Source organism: Sceloporus undulatus, chromosome 1 (assembly GCF_019175285.1).
Source record: "Sceloporus undulatus isolate JIND9_A2432 ecotype Alabama chromosome 1, SceUnd_v1.1, whole genome shotgun sequence".
NCBI classification, from domain to species: domain Eukaryota; kingdom Metazoa; phylum Chordata; class Lepidosauria; order Squamata; family Phrynosomatidae; genus Sceloporus; species Sceloporus undulatus.
The window spans coordinates 5,599,342-5,612,496 of NC_056522.1; the positions used below are offsets into that span (position 1 = coordinate 5,599,342).

The following is a 13,155-nucleotide window of genomic DNA, read 5'->3' on the forward strand; positions in this document are numbered from 1 at the left end:
ACAATCCTGAACCCAACACAACACCTCAGCTTTGGTGAGCTGCTCCCTGAGTTTCTCCACTTCCTCCCGCAATTCTCGGATAATTCGGGCGTTGGGGTCTTCGTTCACCACGGCATGGTTCACGATGTTCTTGGCCCGGTCGGCGTACCTCAGGGTGGATAGAGTCTCATCGTAATTATCGGCGGCTGGACTGACCGTAGCAACCATAGCAGTTTTGCTGTTGCCACCAAGGCTGTCCTAGAAAGAGAGGTCAAAGAATTAGAGATTTTGGCAAGTTTTGAATACTTATGCAGACAAGAACAGATAGTTTTTTGTGGGGTTTTTGGGATATGTGGCCATGTTGTAGAAGAGTTTATTCCTGACATTTCACCAGCATCTGTGGCTGGCATCCTCAGAGAAACAGATCGCTTGAACTAAGCACTCACTCATGATTTCACATGGAAAAACAACAAGCAAACCCTGCACAGGTTTTGAGATATCCAAGGGAGAGTTGTTTCACAATTACACTGTTACCACATTTGCTGGTGTTGTTGTGTATCTTCAAGTTGTTTCTGAGTTATGGCAACCCTATGGGGTTTTCTTGGCAAGTTTCTTCAGAGGGGGGTTGCTATTGCCATCCTCTGAGGCTGAGACAATGTGACTTGCCCAAAGTCACCCAGTGGGTTTCTATGGCTGAGCCAGGATCTGACTCCGATCAGCAGAGTTCTAGTCCAGTGCTCAAACCACTACACCTTTCTCTCATTTATTATCACATGCCTAAATGATAAAGACACAGAAGAGGGCTTCCTTGGTGGCTGCTCCAGGAGTGTGACACTCCCTCCCCAAAGAACCTAGGCTGACCCTTTCTCTGCTCTTTCTGACATCAGGAGGAGTTTTTTAAAATTCAAACATGCCTTTGGGAATCAGAGGGCTGTGCAAAAGTGTATTTTAATGTGTGTGCATGTGCATGTGCACTACACTTGTATTCTCATTGACACACACACACATATAAAAGCTTTTATGCTGTTTTAAGCTAGCATAGTTTTAATATGTTGTTGTTGTGTGCCTTCATGCCATTGCTGATTTATGGCAACCCCAAGGCAAACCTATCATGGGAGTTTTGTGGGCTGAGAGTATGTGACTCACCCAAGGAAGTGGGTTTCTATAGCCAAGCAGGCAATTGAACCCTGGTCTCCAGAGTCATAGTCTAACACTCAAACCACTGCACCACGCTGACTCTCTGTTTTAATATGGCTTATTCAATTATTTTTAATGCTTTTATTGTAATGATTAGGTTTTTTAAAATAATATTTTGTTTTAATCTATTTGAGCTTCTTTGAATTGCATACGCAGAGAAAGGTGGGACGTAGAGATGTGGTTTGGGTCCAGGTTACCTAAGAGATCTCCTCTTCCTCCTGTATAATCTATATATTCAAGTCCTCTGAGGGACATTTACTTCAACCAGGCAGGAACAGACATGGCACCTGAGGACATTTTCATCGGCTGGCCCTAAATTGTGGAATGACCTGCCAGGAGAGATTCAATAGCTGTCTGAATTTAAAACAGTATTAAAGAGGTCTCTGTTCTGGCAAGACCTGCCCAGTTGATTTTACTCTATGAATCAGTGTATTGTTAATTTTATGTTGGATGATATTAATGTGTTTATGCATATTATCTTAATGTTTAAAATAGTTTTGTGTGTTTTGATCTATGTTATACTTCACCTCAAGCCTTGCGGGCTGGGTAAATAATAATAATAATAATAATAATAATAATAATAAATTGTTGTTGTTATTATTATTATTACAGTGGGCCCTTGGTATCTGTTGACATTTGGTTCCAGAGCCTCCTGTGGATACCAAAATCCATGAATGCTTAGGTACCATTAAATACAATGCATAGTAAAATGGCAAAATCAAGATTTACTTTTTGGAATTTGTATCTTTTTGGAGTATTTTGAAACCGTGGATGCTTGAATCCATGGATAAAAAAATCTGTGGATATGGAGGGCTGGGTTGTTGTTGTTGTTCCCCAGTTAACCAAGTTTCTAACAGTGAAGTTCCTTTTTACAAAGTCTTTACATGGATGCCTCGCCTCCCCATTCCTCCTTGTCCTTAATCTAGCTGAATGTTTTTTTTCTCAAAACATCATTGGCATCAAGAGGATGGTGAAGTATAGACTTTTGATGACAGGTTGTAGCAGTGTATCTGTAGTAAACAATGCAATAAAACCTGAGCTGGAAAAGAGCAGGATTCTGTGTTAGTTGATTCTACTGTAGCGGCGTGAGTCTGCCTACAACAGAAAAGGTAAGTAGCAGCTCCCTCCGGACTCCCTTGCTGAGCACGTAGGGACAGCAAAGCAGAGAAAAGAGGGAAGCAGGTAAGCCTTCCTTGCTGGCTCCCTGAAGCATGTTCAAGAAGTACAGATTTACAAATTTAGACACAAAAATGGAAATCACAAGAAAAGTGGAATCTAGGAAAAAGAAAAAGAAAGCCTCCTTGAATCAGATTTTAAGAGAAAGGCATGATACAAGTGCAATAAATTAATAAAATAAAGTCTGCTGAGTGGTTCTTACAGTAAAAAAAACTCTTCCTAATGTTTAGGTGGAATAATTGTTCCTGTAGCTTGAAGCCACTGCTCTATGACTTAGGCTACATTCGCATTGCAGAAACAATCCAGTTTGACATGACTTACCTGCCATGTCTCAATGCTATGGAATTATGAGACATGTAGTTTTGTGAGATATCTGTCAGAGAGTGCTGATGCCACAACAAACTACAAATCTCAAGACTTCATAGCATTGAGCCATGGCAACTAAAGTGGTGTCCAACTGCATTAGTTCTGCAGTGCAAATGACACCTTATTCTCTGGAGCAGCAGAAAACAAGCTTGTTCTGCCTTCTACAGGACATCCTTTCAAATATTTAAAGACAGCTATCATATCACCTCTCACTCTTCTCTCCCCCAAGTCAAACATACAAATCAATGTGGCCTGTTCAAGTTGTTTTGCATTTTGTTACTCTGCAAATTGTGATCCTATCTAAGGCAACGTCATCCAGATGTTTTATCAATTTGGTTGCAGCTGCTCCCAAAGGATCTGTCTGTCCCGACTGGCACCAAAGTTATTTTCTCTCAACTTTTTGAGAGATATGTTTTGAAAGAGTTTTCAAGTGGTGTCTAGAAGGTTCAAAATGATTTTGCTTACATCCACACTGCAGAAATATTCCTGTTTCACACCACCATGGCTCAGCACTATGGAATTCTGGGAACTGTAGTCTGTTGTGGCCCCAGAGCACTCTGACACAGAAGGGTAAATGTCTTGCAAAACTACAATTCCCAGAATTTGCATAGCACTGAGCTATGGCAGTTAAAGTGGTGTCAAGCTGGAATATTTCTGTAGCGTGGATGCAACTTTTGTTTACTTATGCAAAGGTTACCTTTGTTGCTTCACTTCACCTGTGCATTTTGTTAGTTATGAATAAAAGTTTACTGAAATGTGTTAAACTGCTCTTCATTTTTAGTAGTGCAAAGACCTATACCTATTCTGTCTATGTTATTTCTGCCTCTGGTACCAGGATTTCTGTTAAAGAAGTCATGCCCAGGAACACATCAGCACTGTTAACTGTTGCTGTTGTCTGCCATCAAGTCATTTCTCACTTATGGCAACCCAAAGGCAACCCTATCATAAGGTTTCCTGAGGCTGAAAGTATGTGACTCACCCAAGGGCAAATAAATAAATAAATGTCCAACGCTTTCACCTGAAAGTACTAGGGGATGAACCTAGGGCTTTGCATGCCCAAAGCAGGTACCGCACCACTGGATTCTGCTCCCTCCATGTTTATGGGATGTGAGCGACAAAAATGTTGGAAAGGAAAGAATGAAAGAAAAAGGGATGGAGGGGGGAGAGAAAGAGAAACTATCCCCTAAACAAGGTGCAGGCACCGGGAAGGATTTCTATACATTACATGGCCTAGAAAATCTAGATCATGAACTGCCAGCAGGCATTATTAAGCATGTTTTTAAAATCTCTCTCTCTCTAATTGTTGTGGTGAATTTATGCTTTTCACAACAACCCTCATCACTTGAAACCAGAGCGTAGGAGCAAGTATGGCTAGTTTAGGGATGGGAAACCCAGGCTGGAACCAGAAGCAAATCAGGCTATCCATCTAACCTTCTTTGGAGGATGGGGGAAGATAAAGATCGGCCTTACAAGGTCCATCTCTTTGGACTGTTTAGAGAGGAAAGGCATGATATGAATTAAAGTGCTTGCGTCCACAAGAGTCTCAGTCATTGTAATAAGCATTTAACCTATCACACGCCAAACCTTCAAAGTGCTTCAAGGATAGGATCTTGGAAATCTTTCCAACCACCCTGTGTGACAGGCTGCTATTATTACTCCATTATGGGGTGTAGCAGAGAGGCGATAAGGCAGGTAAAACAGTAGCTAGAATTCAAAGATATAGCCGTGTTAGTCTGTAAAACAGTATGCAAAGAGATCTTGTAGCACTCAAAGGTGCTAGAACAGTGATTCCCAAACTGGTCTTTCAGGTGTTTTGGACATCATGTCCCAGGAGCCTCAGCCAGCTTGGCCAATGATCTGGGACTCTGGGAACCAAACTCCAAAACCCTAATGTGAAGTTGAAGGCTTTCACAGCCAGCATCCATAGTTTTTTATGGGTTTTCTGGGCTATGTGGCCATGTTCTGGAAGAATTTATTCCTGACGTTTCACCTGCATCTGCGGCTAGCATCTTCAGAGAATAGTGCCATGGAAGTATGTAGGGTGCATATGCTCTGAGTTTGAGAATCACTGTTCTTCAGTAATTCTCAAACTTTGGTCTTCCAGACGTTTTGGACTTCAGCTCCCAGAATTCCTGACAGTTGGTCCACCTGGCTAGGGCTTCTGGGAGTTGAGGTCCAAAACACCTGGAGGACCAAAGTTTGGAAGCCACTGTGCTACAAGATCTCTTTGCACTGCAGCTTGGATGTACAACATCAATCAAAGCTTAGCAACTGGGGACAGGAGACTGCACCTATTTCCTCACATTACCAGAACTATGCAATTATTGATGATGATGATGATGATGATGATGATGATGATGCTTGGTGTCACAGACTATCAGATGTTACTGATAGGAGTTTTGGACCATCAGTGATTCAGATTCCACCCAAGAATCAAGGAATCTGTGAGATATCATAAAACCACTAATAATAATAATAATAATAATAATAATAATAATAATAATAATAATAATAATAATAATAATATAAAATTTATTTATATCCCGCCTCTCTACAAAATGCAATTGAGGCAGCATTGAATTGTAGAGTAGGAAGAGACCACAAGTGACCATCTAGTTCAATCTCCTGCCATGTAAGAATACACAACTAAAGCACTATTGAAAGATGTCCATCTAACCTCTATTTAAAGAACTCCAAAGATGGAGAAAAGCCAGTATGGTGCAGTAATTTGAGTGCTGGACTATGAAACTGGAGTTTGAATCCCTGCTTGGCCATGACAATCCATTGGGTGACCTTGGAAAAGTCACAGTCTCTCAGCCTCAGAGGATGGCAAAGACAATCCCCCCCTGAAGAAATCCCGCCAAGAAAACCCTAGTGATAGAAAACATAGCAAGTACATTTCTATACCTCTTATAAGTGCACTTAAGAACTCCCTAAGAAGTTTACAATCTGTAAGCCAATTACCCCCAACAAGCTGGGTACTCATTTTAGTGACCTACAGAAGGATGCAAGGTTGAGTGGACCCTGGAGCCCTGACAAGGACCAAACTCACAACTTTGTGGCTGTGAATGGCTGCAGTACCAAAATTTAATACTGTGTCACAAGGGCTCCCTCAAGGTTTGCCTTAGGGTCGCCATAAGTTGAACATGACTTGAAGGCATACAACAACAACAACAACAACAGATGGAGAGTCAACCACCTTCCAAGGCAGTTTACTTCCTCTGTTGAACAGTTCTTACAGTAAAAACATTCTTGCTAATGTTTAGGTGAAATCTTTTTTCTTGTTATTTGAATCCACTGGTTCATGTCCTAGTCTCTGGAGGAGCAGAAAACAAGCTTGTTCCATCTTCTACATGTCATCTTTTCAAATATTTAAAGATGGCTATCATATCACCTCTCCCTCTTCTCTTCTCCAAGCCAAATCCACAAAACAATGTGGCCTGTTCAAGTACTGTCACTCTTTGTAACTGTGTGATTCTGATCCTATCTAAGGCAACATCATTCAGATGTTTTGTCAGTTTGGATGGAATTGCTCCCAAAGGATCTCTCTGTCCCCACTGGCATCAAAGTTGTTTACTTTTCCCAAAGGCAATGAATTTTCATTGTAGAACTTGATGGGGATTCAGTGCCACAGGGAAAAGAAAATAATGGTAGCAACCTTCAAAGACACAGCTGAGTTAGTCTGGAAAATTAGTATGCAAAGGGATATTTTAGTACCTTTGAAACTAACTGAATGATGGCAGCAGTGGATGCTCAGGTATTGCTGTTGTTCCTATTATAGCACCAAAAATACAAAGAATGGGAGAGCACCCAATAGAATCCACAAGAAAAACTGGAGACACACTTCAAAGTGCTTAAAAGATATCTATTTTATTTAAAAAGCAAGCCCAAACCATCTCAGATAGTATATATGTTATGCCTCCTTCTTTTTGCCCAGTAAATCAAATGAGATACTCTGCTTCACAAATTTCTGTAGTTAAAATTTCAAATAAGCCCTGAAGAAGGCTATAAAAATATACATTGGCCAAAGTATGTTGGACTTTCTCTAAGGTCCTGTCCACAAGGGTCAAATACCGTATATATTCAACTATAAGTCGATCTCATGTATAAATCGAGGGCAAGTTTTGGAGCCAAAATGATGTATTTTGATATGACCCATGGATAAGTCGAGGGTAAAATTTAGGGGCATATAGCAAAGGATCTAAAGGAGGAAGCAAAGCAAAATTTCAGGAGACATAACTCTTTATGCTCACTTTTAAGGCTGGATGGATGACAGAGGGGAAGGCCAGTGCTTCCAGGATAGATTATACCCTTTCATCAGGAGATGGTTCCTTCTTTTAAATAAGCGTTAAGATACAGTACTTACACTGACCTGTGGATAAGTCAAGTCAGGTTTTTTGGGTCAATTTTGTGACCTAAATTTCTAGAATTATACTGAGTATATACAGTAAAATGTCCTACCCTTATCTTGTGTGTAATGCGGCTGCTAAAAGGACCAATGCCATTTTAGGTTGCATCAATAGAAGTATAGTGTCTAGATCAAGGGAAGTAATAATGCCACTCTATTCTGCTCTGGTCAGACCTCACCTGGAATACTGTGTCCAGTTCTGAGCACCACAATTCAAAAAGGACATTGAGAAACTGGAGTGTGTCCAAAGGAGGGCAACTAAAATGGTGAAAGGTCTGGAAACCATGCCCTATGAGGAACGACTCAGGGAGCTGGGGATGTTTAGCCTGGAGAAAAGAAGGTTAAGAGGTGATATGATAGCTCTGTTTAAATATTTGAAGGGATGTCATATTGAGGAGGGAGCAAGCTTGTTTTCTGCTGCTCCAGAGACTAGAACGCGGAACAATTGATGCAAACTGCAGGAAAAGAGATTCCACCTTAACATTAGGAGGAACTTCCTGACAGTAAGGGCTGTTTGACAGAGCAACACACTCCCTCGGAGTGTAGTGGAGTCTCCTTCCTTAGAGGTCTTTACACTGAGGCTGGATAGCCATCTGTCAGGGATGTTTTGATTCAGAGTTCCTGCATGGCAGAATGGGGTTGGACTGGACGGCCCTTGGGGGTCTCTTCCAACTCTAGAATTCTAGGATTCTATGATCTTCTGGTAAGTAGTCCAGAGGACGGAGGGCCCAATACCTGGTTCTGGTGTGAACTATACTGATGACATCTGACCAGTTCAGCACCAAACATGGAGAATTTGTTGGTACCTCTCTTCAAGTCATTTCTGACTTATGGCAGCTCTAAGGGGTTTTCTTGGCAAGATTTGTTCAGAGGACGTTTGCCATTGCCTTCCCCTGAGGCCGAGAGCATGTGACTTGTCTATGGTCACCCCATGGGTTTCATGGCTAATACAGGCTGCTCCTGGAGTATTCTGGCCCATGTGGACATGTCGATGTATCTCTGATTTTTCCTGCGGATGCTATGATGATACCACCTTTTCTCCAGGACATGAACAAAAGATGTCTTATAGAAATGAAGCATCACTATCCATCATTGCTGGGGTAGAATTAGCACATGCTTTATGTTCACAACTACTAAGTTGTTGGAGAGGAAACTGGAGAGGGCTTCCATGATTGTGCAGAGGAGGACAAGCCATACCTTCTGAAATTCCCTCCTCTGCACAGCCACTAAAGGGACAGAAGCTCTCTCTCCAATTTTCACTCTGACAACTCTAATAACTACAGTGGACCCACCACATACGCTGGAGTTAGAGATACAGGACTCCCCCTAAAAGTGGATCTCTAGCTCCTCCAAAATAACTCTATGGTAAATGTCTACTAGTGGTTGACCACAGAACTGTGTTAGAGAACCTATAAATGCCTAGAGAAGTGTTTTCTCTAGGTCCTCCCACAAGACCTCTGGTGGAAGTTGGCCACAGAATCATGTTGAAAGACATAGAGATTCCTAGAGAGAATATATGAATCAAATCCGTAAATAATCAAATCTGCAAAAGTCAAAGCCACAAATGTGGAGGACCGACTATACTATGCTGCACAGGGATGCTGTAAGTACACAAGCAAAACTATTTCTCTTATGCAATACACACCACAACTATTTTATTCCTAAATTATTCCTTATTATAGGAATAAATATACCAAGGACTGATCTTCAATAGGATACCAGTACTGAGAAGGTTCTCCTCATCTCCCTTTATTGTGGTACAAGTTGTTGTGAGGCCACTTACTGTTTTTTGCATTCAAGCTGTTTCTAACTTATGGTGACCCTAAGGCAAACCTATCGTGGGGTTTTCTGGGCTGAGAGTGTGCAATTCGCCCAAGGTCACCCAAAGAGTTTTCATGTCTGAGTGGGGAATCAAACCCTGATCTCCAGATTCATAGTCTGACTCTCAAATCACTACCCAACACTGGCTCTTTGTAAGGCCACTTACAAATTCTTAAACATCTTTTTAAAAAAACTTCTACAGTATAAGGAAATCTTGGAAGTTATAGTTCCTCAAGAAATCAAGACAGATATGTGGGATGACTGAGAGTTTAGGAAAGGTAACCAAAAAGGAAGAACTATGGCCTCTAAGGACCATCAGAGAAAGCTGTCCAAGGATTCACCTTTGAATGGCGCATAAAACAAATCAACACTAATGAAATACTTGAGGGAGGCAGAGAAATGAATAATTGTGCAAGATGACTAAGCCAGCCAAAAATGTGTTGGCATGAAAGTACTGGCAGTAAGCAAAAGGAATTGTATCTTCAGATTTAATTTTCTCTCTCCTGCCCCCCGCCTTCCCTGCTCTCTCTGCTGTACCATGTACAAAGAAATACCTCATCCTATTTATTCGGGATTTAAAATGTGATGCCAGGCACTGCCAGGTTCAAGCCCAGATTTCTGCAGTTCTTCCAGGTGCTTTCCCTGTTCCATTATGTTGCTGGTTGTTAAATATGGCCAAGAGCTAGAGCTGCACTCCTCAATCTCTTATCCAGGCTAGGGAAGGTGTTCTACACATGGCTGAAGCTCAGCCTCACATACCTTTGCATAGACGTCTGAGAATATGTTTAATAAAGCTTTAACACAAAAATGTATGAACATAAGATCAATCCTGCAGCCAGTTGCAATCCTAAACCAGGAATGGGGAATTGTTCTAGGTCTGAGGGCAATTTTCTGTCCCGGGGAATTTCTAGGTCCGTACAAACTGCCCAAAATGGCCATACACACCCTCCCAAAAGACCACGAAAACCAGAAAACTGGGAATGGCTGAAAAATTCTGTCTGGTTTTGAAAAAATGTACATTTTTAAAGTGTTGAACAGTGCAAGAGGCCATGCAAATTTTAAAACATTGAATCGTGCCCCCTGGGGGCTTCCCAATTGATTCCTCCACCCCAAAAAATAATGGTCCTGGGAGGCCAGAAAGGTCAAAGGCAGCAAAAACAGCCATGGAGGCTGCATGCCGTCTCACTTCAGCCACATTTTCCGGAAAGCAGAGATAGGCCCTTCTGCAAAGTTCTCATATCTTCTCATAAAACTAACCTACAATGCCTTCATACTGATAAGGTCAAATTGCACTATTAGCTTCACGGTTGAATTAGTCAAATGGACATTAAAAGGTCACCCAAGAGGGAGGTGGAACCCACTCATCTGCATCTTCATTGCCACAGGAATAGAAAAGTAGGAAAAGCAAAGGTCACTGAAAAAACACTACAAGGCAATACACTTGCTTTAAATACAACTGAGTATGAAAGACTGTGTTGTGGTACCTTTGGTTAACCTAAGTGTGCCTCTCTCTGGAGACCAGATACCCTAACGGCACCAGATCCCTTCAGATCTTGGAAGCTACACAGGGTCAGCACTGGTTTGTACCTGGATAGGAGACCATCAATGAAGACCAAATGCTGTAGGCTATATTTCAGAGGAAGGAACTGGCAAAACCATCTTGCAGTATTCCTTGCCTAAGAAAACCCTGTGAAATTCATGGGTCACCATAAGTCGACAGGTGACTTGAAGGTACATACACACCTCTCTCTGGGTTCTATGAGGCCAATTATAATGGAATAATGCAAATACAATCATAATTTAAATGTAAGAGAGAGAGAAAGAGTGTGTATAAGAGCCAGATGGTGTAGTGGTGCGTATAGGATCTGAAGTTTTAAAAAATGAGCTTTTAACCCAGTGCATAAAATGCAAATCTAAACTGATTCTAATTTATTCAGAAAAAAAATGAGTGATGACTCATGACCGCAAGGACACAAGCCATTCTTTGTCGTATCCCCTGAAATTCCATCTCACAATCCCTGGGGGTATGGACACCTCAGGTTGGAAACCCCTGCTTTAGTGGAAATCCTGCACTAAGCAAGGGGTTTAACTCAATGGCCCATGGAAGCCCATGGCTTTCAATGAATGATCCCATGACTCTATACAATTTCTCATTCATATGGCTGACGTTGACACCAACCTGATGAGAAATAAGCCCCACTAGAGCAGAACATATGCAGTCTGTCCATACATTCAAGTCCTCTGGCAGACATTTACTCCAGTCAGCCAGGACTAGGTTGGCAAGTGTCAGCCAGAGGACTTTTCCTTCAGCCACCCCTAGACTGTGGAATGACCTGCCGGAAGAGATGCAACAGCTGAATACACTGTCTGAATTCAAAACAGCATTAAAAACCAGTCTCTTCCGGCAGGCTTACCCAGATGATTTTTTAAATTGTGAATTTTAAATATGGTTTCTTTGAATATGTGTATATTTTCTCCTTTTAAATTGTATGTATGTCCTTTTAAACTGATGTGTATTTTAATTGATGTGTTTTAACTGATGTGGTGTGTCTGTTAATTTTTTTTTGTTCCCTGCCTTGATCCATGGAGAGAGGCAGTTAAGAAATAAATAATGATGACGATGGTGATTTGTTAACTGCCCCCAAGTCAACCTTGAGGATCCTGTGGACATAACACCTCCAAGACTCCCTATCTTCCACTCCTCTACTTAGTTCCTTCAAGCCCATGCTCCTATCCCCCCTGCTCTAATCAATCCATCTGGCATATGGTCTTCCTCACCTTCTTCTTCCCTCTACCTTTCCTAGCATTATTGATCCATGCAGTCTCATTATATGGCCAAAGTACATAAGTCTCAATTTTCTAATTTTGGTTCTAATGAGATCTCTGGCTTGATCTGCTCTAGGACCCATCTATTTGCCTTTTTGGTTGTCCATGGTATCCTAAGCACTCTTCTCCAGCACCACATCTCAAATGAGTTGATTTTTCTTCTGCCAGTTTTCTCTACAGTCCAGCTCTCACATCCATCCATAGTGACAGGGAATACAATTCTTTGACAATTCTAACTTTTGTGCTCAATTGTATATCTTTACTCTTCAGTAGTTTTTCTAGTCCTTTCATGGCTGCCCTTCCCATTCTCAGTCTTCTTCTTATTTCCTGACTGCAGTCACCATTCCTGTCTATATTTGATCCTAGGTACAGGAATTATTTAACTATTTCAATTTCCTCATTGTCTAGATTGAATTTATGTATCTCTTCTGTGGTCATAATTTTTGTTTTCTTTATTTTCAGCATTAATCCTTCCTTTGCACTTTCCTCTTTAACCTTCCTTAATACCCTTTCCAACTCTGTGATGTCTTCCACTACTATTATGGTATCATCCGCATACCTGGTTGTTGATGTTCCTTTTTCCTATCTTCCCTCCTCCTTCTTCTCATTCTATCTCTACTTTTTGTATGATGTTTTCAGCATGTAAGTTGAACACGTAGGGTGAATAGAATGCAGCCCTGCCTGGCCCATTTGCCTATTGGGAACCACTCTGTTTCACCATTCTAGTCAATTTGGGAGAAGCAACTGGATTTCAGCCAAAACACACACACACACACACACACACACACACACACACAACATTGGTGATTTAGAAAGAGCTGAGTCAAATGGCTTAATTTCAGCCTTCCTGGAGCTCTTCACAGTGCTTTCTTTCAGCTTCTCCAATTGCAAGCACTGAACTGGATGTCCTTCTAGGACACACAGAGCAATCCTGTCTCTGCTGCCTTTTGCAGGGAAATGATCAGTTGACCTCTTCCAACCCGTTCCTTTGACCTGCAATGGCTAGACACAGTCAATGATTACCTTCCCCCTGCTGGGCAGAAGCAAAAGGCTAATCATCTTAGCCGGAAACCTTTGAGGTTAGCCATGACACTAGGTAAACTTGGGTTACATGAGGTTAAGAACTCATGATCAAACAGCAGGGGTGGGTAGGTGGGGGTATTTCTATCTGTCCCTCTCAGCAAACCAACTCACAAGTCAGCCAGAGATGGATTATGAATAAAGTGGCATGGGAAGCCACAGAAGGGGAACTGAAGGGATATATGTGCAGATCTTTTAGAAAGCAAAAGTGTTCCAGGCTCCATGTGCAGGTAAGCATCTCCCTGAGTATGATATGGAATAAGAAGATTTGCAACAGTCACAGGGGATTGTGACACAATTCA

The 13,155-nt window shown here is 41.6% G+C and overlaps 1 protein-coding gene across 5 annotated transcripts in view; it reads right to left on the reverse strand.

Moving 5' to 3' along the window:
• The window catches only part of KIF13B (kinesin family member 13B), a 208,059-nt gene that overhangs the window by 101,646 nt on the left and 93,258 nt on the right, over window positions 1-13,155 (reverse strand). For all 5 annotated transcript variants that reach the window (XM_042445221.1, XM_042445211.1, XM_042445238.1 and 2 more), the window contains exon 11: window positions 25-237. In XM_042445221.1, the coding sequence (XP_042301155.1) occupies window positions 25-237 (213 nt within the window). The remainder of the gene's footprint in view (window positions 1-24; window positions 238-13,155) is intronic.